This window comes from Uloborus diversus, chromosome 2, assembly GCF_026930045.1.
Source record: "Uloborus diversus isolate 005 chromosome 2, Udiv.v.3.1, whole genome shotgun sequence".
In the NCBI taxonomy this organism is placed as follows: domain Eukaryota; kingdom Metazoa; phylum Arthropoda; class Arachnida; order Araneae; family Uloboridae; genus Uloborus; species Uloborus diversus.
The window spans coordinates 26722616-26737091 of NC_072732.1; the positions used below are offsets into that span (position 1 = coordinate 26722616).

At 34.0% G+C, this 14476-nt stretch overlaps 1 protein-coding gene across 1 annotated transcript in view; it reads right to left on the reverse strand.

Annotated features, from left to right (window-relative positions):
* The window catches only part of LOC129216927 (methanethiol oxidase-like), a 62026-nt gene extending 59405 nt beyond the window's left edge, over positions 1 to 2621 (reverse strand). Inside the window, exon 1 of the mRNA XM_054851144.1 lies at positions 2475 to 2621. Within this exon, the coding sequence (XP_054707119.1) occupies positions 2475 to 2502 (28 nt within the window). The 5' untranslated portion in view covers positions 2503 to 2621. The remainder of the gene's footprint in view (positions 1 to 2474) is intronic.
* Positions 2622 to 14476: the final 11855 nt, after the last annotated feature.

Consider the following 14476-nt stretch of genomic DNA (forward strand, 5'->3'; position numbering starts at 1 on the left):
TTTTTTTTTTTTTTGTTAGTTTATATTTTGGAAATTCTTCAAATTTTTATATGCTTCAATACATGCTTTCGTTTCTAAATGAATACTCGTTCGTTCTTCATACTTATTGCTATTTACTTTAATGGGGAGGAAGAAGCTCGATTTTTAATCACGTCAAAGCGTTGTGTTTTTAGTTGTTTCAGTTAAAACAGAAAACGAAAGAAAGTAGAGACTGTTTTTCACAATCATTTCTGACCCAGGTAAAAACAAAGGAGTTATAACTCCTTTGTTTTTTTCTCACTGCCTAGAATGTCCCGTTGAATGTTTTAGATTTCAAAGAGATTATTGTTCCAAAACTGCAAAAGCACTTATTTTTGCAAAAATGAAGTTATCAGTGATTTCGCGAGTGTAAAACTTCGTGAATTTTATATGAGCAGACCGAAAGTCGAAAAGCAAAAATATTTCGCGAGGCTTCAATATTTCGTTGATAATGCTTGATTTTGGGCAAGCGAAAATCGCGGAAATTAAAGTCTCGTGAAAATAAGGGCTTTTACAGTATTCACCAAATAAAGAAGCTACTGTAAATGTTATAGAAGAGGATGATATATTGAATTGCTCTGGCCAGCTTGCAATAACAGAGCATTACAGCGTTATAAGAGTACTAGCAAAAATACCCGGCGTTTGATCGTGGATGCGTTAATGCTCTGCAAAGAACTACAAAGAAAAATTCTTAATCACTGCCAAAAAACCAGCTCCCTTTTATTAACAGAACGCGAAATTAATTTAGGTTTTCTTTATGCATTTGTGCATAGAAATCGATTAAAGTACACTTTAAACTTATTATACAATTAGTCATCATTATATGAAGTATTTTTTTATCTGCGGAACCTAACCCCTATTTTAACACTAACATTAGGTCTCAGTTTACGCGGTTTTGATTTACGCGGCATTTCCGTCGAACGTAACCCCCGCGTAAAACGAAGGTCTATTGTAATTTTTTTTTTCAGTCAAGCTCTATTCAAGAACGGATCCAGAAATGTTTCAAGGATAGGGCAATTGATTTTTTTAACTTACTTCTTACAACATATCTGTTCTCTTTACATGTTTGGGGGGGAGGAGATGGGGGAGGGACTTCCAGAGCATTTCATCCAAAACAACTAAAATATAGAGATTTATTCAAGGAGACGCCCCGGCTTTTCCATTTGACGAACTTTTTCCGTAAAAAAAAGGTATGCAAAATGTTAATTTTAAAACTTCAATTTCGTAATATTTCTGAGGATTTTTAGAAACTTTGGAAACCAGAGAAGTCCTGAAGTTGGTCTAAAATAGGACTTCAATTCGGGAAAATTGCCAGTGCAGGATCCCTCAACGGAGAGGCGATCGCCCCCATCGCCCCTCCCTTGTATCCTTGGCTCTATTCAATACAAATATTGGCGAAATATGAAAATTACGATGTTAAAGCAACTAATGGCGTCAAAGGTTAGAATGTTAGGCGTCTAAATGATATGACTGAGGTCAGCTGGTGTTTTTGAGTCTTGTTTATCATTGCATCTACTGATCTACTTCTGTCAAACTTGCGCCAGTCAAATTCGTTTGAACGTTAACTCTTTCTCCTCCCCCCCTTTTTTTAAATTTATTTAAAAGTAGTTTCCAGAAACCGCTACAAACTACTATTTTTTGTATCGAACTACTCACTACACTACTTTTTTAAAAAAGTAATTGTCTACACTACAAACTATACTGACAAAGGTAGCTACTACAGTAGCGTTGCTACTTGTAACGCGCTGCTTCCAACCACTGACCCTCCCCTTGTTTTCGCTCCTACAAACACTGACATTCTTTTTTATGCATGTAGATTGCAGCATAGGTGCTGTTAAGTAATAAAATAGTACTGTACAGTCGACTCCCTCTACAATGCGATTCGACTTACGCGAAACTGCTGTAACGCGAGTTTTTCAGGAGCAACGAATTTTAGAGCTAAAGCGAATTTCTCGCTCTCAACACGAAAATATATGGAAAGGAATCGCGATGCTAAGTTTCGGCTTTATTATTGACTATTGAACATTGACTCCGAGAATGTACTTTCATCCTTTTAGCATCACTGACGCGCAAGTTCCAACACATCACACTTAGCTTTGTTAGTATGTATATATCAACACTCATTTTTCATTTGTTTATTCTAAATGTAAAAGGTGATGAAATCTTGTGGCACTTGTACAACATTTTTCATTGCATGCAATTACATCAAACTGTCGTATTTCTAAAGCATTATCTTTTTTAACGTCCCCCCCCCCCAAAAAAAAAAGACCTCATAACAATTTATTTTGAACGAAGCACAATTATGGAATGTGTCTCAAATTATTTACGGCTCAAGATCAAAATGCTATAAAAACATTTCATATCATCTTCGTTGTATGGAAAACATTAAAAAAGTTTTACATTATCAACAAAACAAATTTCTGTAACGGAGTAAACACAAACTGCGTCAAACTCACCTGACGTTTCACTATGACCTTTGCTCATTTTGGAAAATTGGGCGGATTGGCAACTTTCAGCACCACCACTTCCGTAACCGTTCACTGTCGAATGGAATCTCAGAGAAACTTGCTTTATCGAATTCGAGGTCAAATTCAAGGTTACTTTGCTACTATCTTCAGTCAAACGAACGAGGTCAGATAGCACCAAACAAAATTTTCCTTAACGATTCTCCATTCCATTACAACACCATGAGTATTTCATTGGCACCGATCATGTCTCATCAGTGGCGTTGTTGACCCCTACCCCCTCCCTCCGGTGTCACTCAGTGCTGTAATTGGTTATGTCATTGGACAAGTTTGTTATAGAATGTTAACTCGCTAATTAAAATAAAAAAACGTTTTCTTATCAGGGGGTGGGGGTCAATTGGTTTACCTTCGGTACAAAGAGATCGATCAACAGGGGTGCCAACCCCCTCGGGCACGCAATATTGTGGAGACCCTCCCCTCCCCCCAAAAAAGGCAAGAGCCCCTCCCCCCAAAAAATGAGAAAAATACCCCTCAAACACCCCTCGAAAAATTTTAGTGGCGCAGTCTGCGCCCCACCCCCTTCGGTGGCAACCCTGCGATCAAGCTCGCACGCGCATACATTTTTGTGCACATATTTTAAGTTTAAAAAATATGCACATAAACAGGCAAATTAAAAATAGTTAACTTATTTAGTTCTCTCTTTTTTTTTTTTTTTTTTGATGTTCTTGAATAATAAGCTTATTGACATTTCTACGTATTTCTTAATGCTTTCCCGTAAAACGAAATGCCAAAAACATTTTTTATTTGTATAACACTAGCCGTACTCGCACGGCAATGTCCGTGCTAGTTACAAGGAACTCCTTTTTCCTTTCAAAACAGATGTAAGCTTGAGGATTTAAAAACTTCGTCCCAGTCGATTGTCTGTACATAAACAAGCTAACATCTTTTCTACATTGAAAAAAGAGCTCCCTATGACTCCAAAACACGTGTCAGCCTGATTTTGCAAATGTATACTTGGGAAAAAAAACTTGGTACTTTTAAGTCTTTATTTTCCACTAAATTATTAGTGAGCTCAAAGAGAATGAAGGTAGTGCCTCAGTATCGACAAAAGAAAGGGGGGGTGGATCGCTTTTTGGCCACGACTCTTTAAATTCATGGGCTCATATCTATTTTGCAAGGAAAAAGCGGTTCCTTGTAACCCCGAAACACGTGCCCGAGAGTTTTAGTAGATTTAAGCTTTTTCTCCTTCTTTGCCTAATTATTTTTACTTTTCCGAAAATTTTGAAACTTTGCTTCGTTATGATATTTACATGTCTAAAAGTAATACTTATTAGCAAAACTTATTTGTTTAATTATGTTTCAGGCATTTTTTTTTCATTTCGGTGTGTTATAATTTCTATTATTTATTTTTGATACTGAGGCATTATTTTGTGTTCACTGATGGTTTAGTGGAAAATAAGAACTACTAAAATGTACCATTAAAAGATTTTTTTTTTCAAGTATAAATTGGTAAAAACACGCTGTCACATGTTTCGAAGTCATGGGGAACTCTTTTTTATTATTATTTTACTGCAGAAAAGACGTGAGCAGAGACAATGGACTAAGGTAGAGTTTTTTAATCTGCAAGCTGACATTTTTCTTGAAAGGAAAAAGGAGTTACTTATAACCCCGAAACACTTCCATACGAGTTTAGTAAATTTGCTATTTTATATTTAATTCATCCATTTTCTGTTTTGCTTTCAGGAAAAATATCAAACTTTTTATTTTCTATGATATTTTCATTACTAAAAGTAATGCTTTTTAGTAAAACTTATTTGTTCATTTAAATTTTTGCCGTATCTTCCTTTTAGGGTTATTAATATTAATTTTTGGATCACTGTAGTGAGAAAATTTTGAATTATCATGAAATTAATTTTTGTTGTGCTATTGATTTTTTTTTTTTTTTGATCATTTTACAACGTTTGATATTTTTCATACCTGTGTCATTGTTTTAATTCTAATCCACGAACAATCTAAAATATAATTGTCTTCATTTTAATGATTTGTTTCAAAAATTTCTATTTGTAAAAGAGAAGTGAAAAGGCAAAAAAAAATCCTTTATTTTCATTTTACATTTCTTTTCAATCTCGTTAATCCCCCCTCCCGCCTCCGCTAAAAACAAAATAACTTGGATTGCAAGCTTTATTTTATCTATTATATCTTTTTAGGGCTCTTCAAATGATCTATACAACTGCATTAAATGTCATATTTTTTACATTACTTTTGTAACGACTTATAAAAATCTCTAACGAACTTGTGCAGTTAGCAAATTTCATTGATTTAAACAGAATTAATCCTCTTTTCGCTGAAGAAAGGATAAAAAGTTTTCATCCTTAATTAACCACTTTCGTACTCGAAATTTAGAATAGTTTTAACAAAATTCCAGTCAATATTTTTTCCGCTAATTTTGCAATCAACTATAATAAATTAGAAGTTAACTTGTTGTTCTATTACTAGATGGCAACACGAGTATTTGTCGCGGAAATGGACTGCAATTATGGTATCGTCCTAGGAGGACGGTGGACAGTGCTGCTAGTGGAGGCTAGGATCAGAGGAGCAGCTCCATCCTCCGGTGGACGGCGATGCTGCAGTGGCCCCTGGTCCATTCTGAAAAAGGAACCGGACATCAAGGATGGTCAAATGAAGGCAATAAGCAATCGTGATTGCTCAAAAAAAAATAAATAAATAAATAAATAAATAAATTTAAAAAAAAAATAATAATAATAATAATAATTTGAATTTTGGCATCTTGAGTTCAAATTATGTTTTTCGCAATCACGAGTGTGTGTATGTAGGCGTGTGTGTTTGTGTGTGGGGGTACGTGTTTGTGTGTACGAGTTATGTGTATGTGTGTAGGCATGTGTGTTTGTGTCTGTGAGCTGGCATAAGTGTGTGGGTAGTTGTGTGTATGAATGTGTGTGGGGGGGGATATGTGTATGTGTGTGTAGGCATATGTGTTTGTGTCTGTGTGCAGGCATGAATGTGTGGGTAGTTGTGTGTATGTGTGGGTGTCTGTATGTATGCGTGTGTGTATGTGTTTGTGTACGTGTGTATGTGTGCGCGTGTGTGTAGGTGCGTATGTATGCATAGGTGTAGTTGTGTATGTATGCGCGTGTGTGTAGGACATGGATGCAACCCGGAGACGGCTTTCGCTATAGGAGCAGCAGTGTGAGGAGCCCGTCGGTGATGGTGCGGAGGGTGGCGGTGGGAAAATAAAATGATAGGAACGCCAAAAACAGTCAAATGAGAACAATAAGCAATCGTGATTGCTCAAAAAAAAAAAAAAAAAAAAAAAAACTCGGACACTACGAATATTTTTTATAATCAGACATTAACTATTAGAATAGATTTTAAATTTATGATACTTTAGAGACGTAATATAATATAAATTAATTTTAGTAGTTTATTACAGTCTGAGTAAAAACTTTAAGTCCACTGCACTTTTTTGAGAAATTGGACACACCTTAATCTTAGGATCAAAAAGTCATATGAGTGATAATTATTAACCTTAAATACAAGTAAAAAGGACAAAAAAATTTAATTGTAAGTGTTTCATTATCAGGAAATATTACAGATCAATATTTGAACCTGAGTAAAATCTTTAAGGCCAACATAGAAGAAAAGCATATGAGGACAAAAATTCATATGTTTATAAGCTTGTGTGGGAGCCATTCCTTCAAATTACTTCAAGTATTCTTGTTTTCATGAATGAAACTAGTTTTTGACAAAATTCGGGATTGTATTTATTATCATTCATCTTCGATACTTCGATACTTCGATACTTACACTGTTACTCGGATGGATAGATGCATTGTTTTGCTGATATTTTCAATTTTCTACGGCAATAAATTCAGTATTTGGTAAAAGATGACTTGGGAGGACATTTTGATATGATTGTGAGTTCATTTTACCTGAAACAAACGCAACTGAGCACACACCATTGTAAGCAAAGCACTCTAAAGTTCTGACAGAGCCTCCATCTAATTGGCGCTACTAGAATATTTGTTGTTCTTTTCGTAAATCATGCCAATAGTACTTCCGTCCGTTTGGTCCATTCAAACTCCACTTTTTTCGTTAGAAAAAATTATTTGTATTCATTGGTTATCCCAGGTCATGATTTCCTAGCTAAAGTTGAAACGCTCTATATTGTACATTTTCAGTAAATGAGGTTTAAGCAATTTTGCAGCATTAATAAATGTTCCACACCTTCTAATTGTGTTCTATATCGTTTTTGACAAACATTTAAACCTATCGTCTGAATAAGTTTCCTGGTTGAGTACTTTTCTGGTATAATGTAATAATTTCCAAACTCTTCTTCCATGACGCGAGGACAAAGCTTTAAGTTTTCCCGGGTTTTCTTTTTACCCTAATTGTGTTTAAATCAAACAAAAATGTTGACTTCAGTCTTCGATCTTCCTATTTTTTCGCAATAATACGCCTACTTATCCTTGTTGAAGAAAAAGCTTCAATATGACCTCTTTCTTGAACAGTTAACTTTTTACCTTACGATATCGTCACAAGTAGGACAAAAACTTTGAAGAAATTAATCACAAAACTGCAAGTTGAAGGGTTTCCACAATCTTGTTAACTGAAGTGACATTTATTACAGTATAAGTACTTGCAATTTTTTAAAAATACTAGTGGCCTTAAAGTTTTTACTCAAGCTGAAATGCTAACTTTGAATAAACCACTGCTTTTCTGGTTATTGCATGCTTTACAAATCCTGCCTGTTGCTTTATTTCTTACCAATGAACATTAATAATTAATAATACAATAATATTAAAAGCCCTTTAATTTCATTTTTCTTTTTTCAAAGAAAATTATACTGGCCTTAAAGTTTTTACTCAGACTGTATAATGCTGGTGTGTTTATTTATAACACTCTTAATTTAATATTTTTTATTATAGTTTTACATGAATCTTAATCTATCTTAATGATTTAATCTTCATTTCAATGTTTATATTTAGTTTTTAATGTGATTTTTTTTTATAATTCTATTCTAATTTTTTAAAGTCTAATACAATAAATTAGTGTTTAACCAATTTGTTTCTTTAAATTTATTTCTTCTCGTAATAATTGCTATTCCGTGTGTATGATGCTAGATGTTTAATTTTTAATTTTCATTAGTATAAAATGGGTTATATGGCGCACACGCTTTTCTTTTTAATCAGAAATTTAAATGATAATTTCAATGTATCGTAATACAATAGGTCTGATGTTAACTTACGTGTTCTATAGGATAAATTTTTTGTGATAAAAGAAAATTATTTTCTACCTTTTAGTTCAATTTTTTTGGATGAAAAAAAAAGCATGTTTAAAAAAAAAAAAAAAAAAAAAATTATTTTCTACTGTTTAGTTTTTAGTACAAAATACTAATATTACTAGAATATCACATCACTAGACGCATGTAAAATACTATTTTTTACGCACCACTCGAGAGGTATGGAGTCAGGAGCGTTTTTTTTTTTATATATTTTTTTTTAAGTGTGGTTTTCCCAGTAGGTGTAGTTCACATTGAAAATTCAAGCATTTTTGTTCGTACTATTTCGTATTCTTTCATCATTTTTACTGTACCTCCGCATTCTCTCCGTTTCCGGAAGTAGTCCTGGCCCCACAATGTAGTCCCGTAAAATTTTTTAGGTCCAGAGATTTTCTCTTTAGAATCTTGATTTGTAGGTGTTCTAATGCGAGAATATCTTGGGTAGACATGTTGAATCCTGCGCGAAATAATTTTACAGGCCGTCAAAGAAAACGGCCATTTTGGTTCACTTGCTCATTACGTTTTTCGCAACGGGCGTAGCTACAAATTTACTTTTAATTTTGAACTGCAGATTTTAGAGTTTAGGATGTCAGTTAATGTATTAATTATGTCATAAAAGCCGCTCTGGCTGTTTCCACAATTTTTACGTGGAGATATCTCTGACATTTGTTGTTGAATATTCTAGTCACTAAAAAGTGTACAAAAATTAATAAATAATCCAGAATGCTCATTTTAAACTGGTGTTTATTACATACATGTTTCTTTAACAACACAATAAACGAAAACTACAAGATTAGTTACTTATGAAAAAAGTTACGATCTGTTTTTACATTGCATGTTATTGCATTACGACGTCTGTATCATTTGACGCCGTGACCACTCTTTTTGAACTATTTTTATCAGCCCAGTTTATGCGTGGAACAATTCGTGGATCCGCTTCTTCTAATGAGTTATTCTAGTTAAGTTCTTTAATGATCTGTCTCAAATCTCCTATGAGAAGTTTTACAGATTGCTTCTTCATTAATTGTTAAACCACTAGTAATCGCTGTAAATGTAGTATTTTTCGACATTTCTTCTATTTCCTTGCGTGCTAGCAGTGGCGTAGCTAGACCCGACTTTCGGGGGGGGGGGGTTACTTCTTTTATATATATATATATATATATATATATATATATATATATATATATATATATATATATATATATATATATATATATATATATATATATATATATATATATATATATATATATATATATAATTGCTTGGAATTTTTTCCTTTTCTTCTTTTTTTTTCTCTTCTCTCTTCTTTTTCTCTTTTTTTTTTTTTTTTTGAGACTAACGTTTCGGGGGGGGTTTTGTCCCCAAAACCCCCCCTCCCAAACCCCCCCCCCTTAGCTACGCCCCTGCGTGCTAGTTACCGTAAATTTTCCTTATTTGATATTAAAGACCAGTATTTTTCGACCTGCATAGGTACTAGTGATTTTCTGTCAATTACAGCAAGGTTTATTTTGCCCTTGGGTGATTCTCTTCTCATCCTTTCAGATTATTTCACAGGATGCTGCAAATAACTATTCGCAACTCCAACGAACTATAGGGGGCACTGCAGTCACTGTCTAATGGCCGACTTAAACACTAAAACAAACGCACATGGTAACGAAGAAAATGCTAAAAGTGTTGTGATTTTTGTTCGTATGTATGATTTTTTCGCTTTATTCATTTGAAAAGATTTTTCAAAGTCTTTTGGTTATTTTGACCCATATAGAAAGAGATTAGAAACCAAAAAGTATTACGAAAATAAACAATTAATGCAGAACACACAGTAAGTTGTTCTGAAGCAGCCATTTTCACGATGTTGAATTCGGAATTCATAAATTTTTGGTTCGCTTCGAACGGCATTTTCATTTTGTACCGTTTTTTCTATACATTAGTACATATTAAGTTCAGTTTCGTGACATTTCCGGCATTTGTTGACATTTTTGTCACATAGTGCACATACGTGGCAGACTGTCAAGAGTAACGTTTAACACTAGATAGTTTATTTCTATGACTATATGATTGGATATCCAAAGAAATCATGCATTTAATTCATTCGTCATGGAAATGATTTACCTGATATGCGAAATCTTGTCAAGATACATTATTCTTTCACACAATTTTAAAACCATGACCCTATAAACAGATTTTTGGCGAACTTTTATTTTTTATTGTTCAAATTCTTAACATTCTTTCTGGATTTTTCAATCTGTTCTGCGATAAATATTTTCAAGAAAATTTATTTGCATACTGTCTATTTCAGTAGGATACTGTAGTAACAAAGGTTATTTAAATCATTTATGTGGAATTAGGTTAAGGAAAAGTGTCCAGTCAATGTTGTTAAGTTCGTTTTTTTTTCCATCGAATTGAAAAACTGATATTTATTCAAATTCACTCAGAACAAAATAAACAAAATGTGTACTCACAGTTTATATATGGTGGTAGTTTTCTTTTCAGTTGATTGACCATTATTTCTTTTTACTTATCGAATTCTGTAATCTTACTACCATTTTATTCCACTCATGATAAAAATTAAAAATGGTTTAACTAAAAACGCGAAATCTCGCCAAGGCTACTTTGCTCGCACAATTCCAAAACTATAACCCTAAACAAATTTGGCGAAACCTTTCAGCTGAGAATAAAAGGAATAAAGTAAATTCTTTCTCGGTTAAACATTTTTCATTTTGTTCTACGATAATAAATTCAAGAAAATATTTTGCATACTGTCCATTCCAACTAAATGCTGCTTTAAAATATGATTAGTTAAATTAATTTAAGATTAAAAAAAACTCATATTCTTACAAATTCATACAAAACAAAAAATTTTACCTGGTATAACGTTATCCAATTTTGTTAATCCAGAGTTTTCTTGTTTATGCTTCCACCATTTAATACTTTTTTGAAAGAAATAAGGAAAACTAACATTATTTTGAGAAGATCGAGAGTACTACTAAGGGACGAATTAATTTCTGTAGCTGAAAGCAAACTAAGACACATCGATTGCGTTAATAAATACTCAGAACAAACTGCCTGTGTTTACGTCAACAGACACCGTGGAGCGCAACGTGGCAATGTTTTAGTTGCATTCGCAGTTTTATAAATCACCGCTAGGTAGCGTATTCGAGCGCTGGAGTTCCGAATCGAACACAACATGAAGTTCATGAAAAGAGCATACAGAAATCTATCCGTACAGAACATTGCTGTTAACTTCTCCAAAAGTTTTCTTTATTTAGCGGACTTGTGACATGAATAGATAACCAGAGCAGTTTTCATCGGGGATACTTTGCTAAATAGAAAATTATCTGGCAACAGATGATTCTGCAACTGTGCAACGATAATATCTAGCTTGGTAGGTGAATCATCATCACATAATGTGTTCGTCGGAAACAAGTCATAAGCTAAAATATTTTTAATGAGTTCTCCCCCTTCATTCGCTATCTCCATGTCTCAGTACCCTTGTTAAAGTTGATTCTTTCTCATTCGTTTAGAAGCGATATTTTGTGAAGAACTGTGTGCATCAAACCATGGTAGGTTGAGTTTCGAAAGTAAATTAGACAATTTTTGAAACAAATGTCTCCTGTTTAAACTGGCGGTATTGTTCTGATCAATGATTCATGATACTGAGAAGGCGAATCTTGACACGACCATTCACAAGTTGTTTAGTGAGAAAGCTGTCAGGTTGCACTGTTTCAGAAATCTCATAGGGATTTATATGTTGATACATAAAATCAACAAGTCTTTTGACATTTTTATCATAATACTGGCTACGATTGCCTGTAAAGATAATGATGCGGAAGACTCTCACGGTGATCCATTAAAGGAGAATCAGCAAGACCACGAAACACATTGCATATCATTGAAATTTCATGATACACTAAATGCCACTCGGGCAACATACTTTTTCTCGTCTGCCCTGCAATTTCTCTGGCACTTTTCTGTGACCGTTGAATCGTTTGTTTCAACTTCATTTCACGCTTCACAGCATTAAATTTACCATTCTTTTTTTAACGACAAATTTACCTTGAATGAATTTTTCCTACAGGTAGGGATACTCATTTTCTAGGGTCTTTAGCCTCTCTATGCACCATGTTGCGTATAGTAGATAATTGATGCAGTCAAATTCACGAAAGACTGGAAACAGTAACTCAACAGTTTGAACGCATGATTTGTAATTTTCTTCGTGATCACTGCGAACCAGTTAACGAAAAACTTCACAATGCCTGCACATTCCCGATTTGTCACTACATCCCTTAACAAAATCTTCAAACTCTGTTTTCAAGCTTTCAACATTTGTGCGTAGCGATTGAATCATTATTTAACTTTTTTCCTCATCCTTGAGTCAAGAGCATCCTGAACCATCATCTTTACGCACATCGCAGAACTTCTCTTGTAGTCTAAAATCAACATCTTACAATGATTTTCTGAAGATGCATTCTGCAGTCTTTACAGCTTCTTGTCAGCGAATAGCAGCAGCAAGTACTTTTGAAGATAAATGACTAGAAAAAAACAACAAAGGTTCATTCTTTCTTTCGAAAGCACAGAAAATAATCTTTTCATTATATGTTGTTACGAGAAATGGTTTTATTTCATTAATATAACCAATGTATTTTCATCTGCATTGAGCATCAATTCTTTTATTTCCGAAAGAATAAATAGAAGCCCAGCATTTAAAAAGAGGTTTTAATATTTCATTTGCTTTTTTAAACAGATCAAATTTTCAGGATACATGTTGCGTAGACTGTGTATTGGTTTTTCACTCATACTTTCGAATATAAGAACTAATACAGTTTGGATGTGCATATAAATTCGCAGCAGAAACATTCATATCGCTGTTAAGATCTGCTACTCTGTCAAAAAATTCGTCTTGATTTGGACCTCCTTCAGTACTCTCTAATTTTCTAAAACTTTGTTTCCACTTTCAAAATAACTTGTCCATGCATTTTTTTTCTACCATTTTTTCAGAGTTTTTCCTCGCGTGTATTTCTTGTAGCACTGTAGCTGCAATGACACACTATATTTTCTTGCAGCGTTTTTCAATATTGCGTCTATGCGTATTTCAGCAGCTTCACGAACTCGTTTTTGTCCAGATAACATTTTTTCTCTTGATTCCTTTTGACATAATACATTTCCGTTTGTCAAAACTGTTTTCAGATGTCTTCAATTGCACACCAAAACTTTCTGAACTATGTTTAGAAATATTAGTCATTGCTTAAATAGTTATTGTCACAGAAAAACATGAAACAAAAAGTTTTTGTAACTGTGGAATATTTTTACTCGAAAACAATTACTTTGCTAATAGACGATAAGTAACCTTGAACAGTGGCGCAGCAAAGGGGGGGAGTAAAAAACCCCCCAGAGCCATTGGTTTTTAACACGAATGCAAATTCTAATACAGTAGCTTATGCATATGAAAGGGCTGTTTCGATCAAAAAACCCCTTCATAAAGTATTTTTGATCAAAAAATTCCCTTCAGAAGGTATTTTTGATCAAAAAACCTCTTCCAGAAGGTATTGCTGGCTGCGCTAGTGAACTTGAAAAACATTGGTTTACACAAAAGATTTTGCACTTTAAAATCGTTTGGTTTCATTAAGAGTTATAAATTGTTGTTCACTTTTTTAGTAACCGGAATGTTAAACAGAAAACGTCAGAGATATCTCACGCAAAAATTGTGGAAAAAGCCAGAACGACTTTAATGAACTAACTATTACATTAATTCACTTTATAGGCCCGAAAATTCTCAGTTCAAAACAAAAATTAAATTTATAGGCATGTACGTTGCGAAAAACGTAATGAGCAAGTGAACCAAAATGGCCGCTATCTTTGATAGCCTGTAAAATTATTTTGCGCAGGATTCAACAAGTCTACCCAAGATATTCTCACATTAAAACACCTACAGATCAAGATTCTAAAGAGAAAATCTCTGGACCTAAAAATTTTTACGGGCATACATTGTGGGGCCTGGAATAAAGAGCATCATTATTGCAAGGCTTCTTGCCAGTTAATTTTGTGCAGTCGAGCTCTTCTATCCGGAGTCCAGCAAGAGATCTTACTCTGCTCAAGCTTACGTACGCTTGTCCTTCAGCAAATAGTTTTCTTCCAAGATAGACAACTGCATAGTCCACAGTACTTCTCTGCATTTTTTGGACAGTTGAAGCCCATTACAAAATCAACGGCAACATTCGCCTTCCGGCAGTTCCATAACTGTATAAAGCTGGAAATTGAATGGATTTTGGCTCGATTTTGTGTATGCCGTCTTTATCGAAATCGATGAGAACAGATGGTATGTCCTCAGCATACACTTGAGCTCTGCGAATATATGACCAAACAATCTCTTTTACAAATCCGATAGCTCCATTAACAAGACCTTTGGTTACATCAATATTGGCTCTTGACATGACCTTAGCTCCGACGAAAATTTCTAATTCTCTCGGTAAACCTAGAGTCCCTATAGGGATTCTAAGTAAACCTCCGGTCTTGTTAATGTCCTTTGAAATGATGCTATCGATACTTGTATTTTTGTTGAGTCTTTTTGTTGCATCGATTAGTTGGTCTTGGGCACGAATTTTGTATATACTAGTATTTTTGCTCCTGAAATACTGGGGAACTCGATTGTTATGTTTATCTACCTGCTTGTTGGTTGGGTAGATTATGCTTTTTT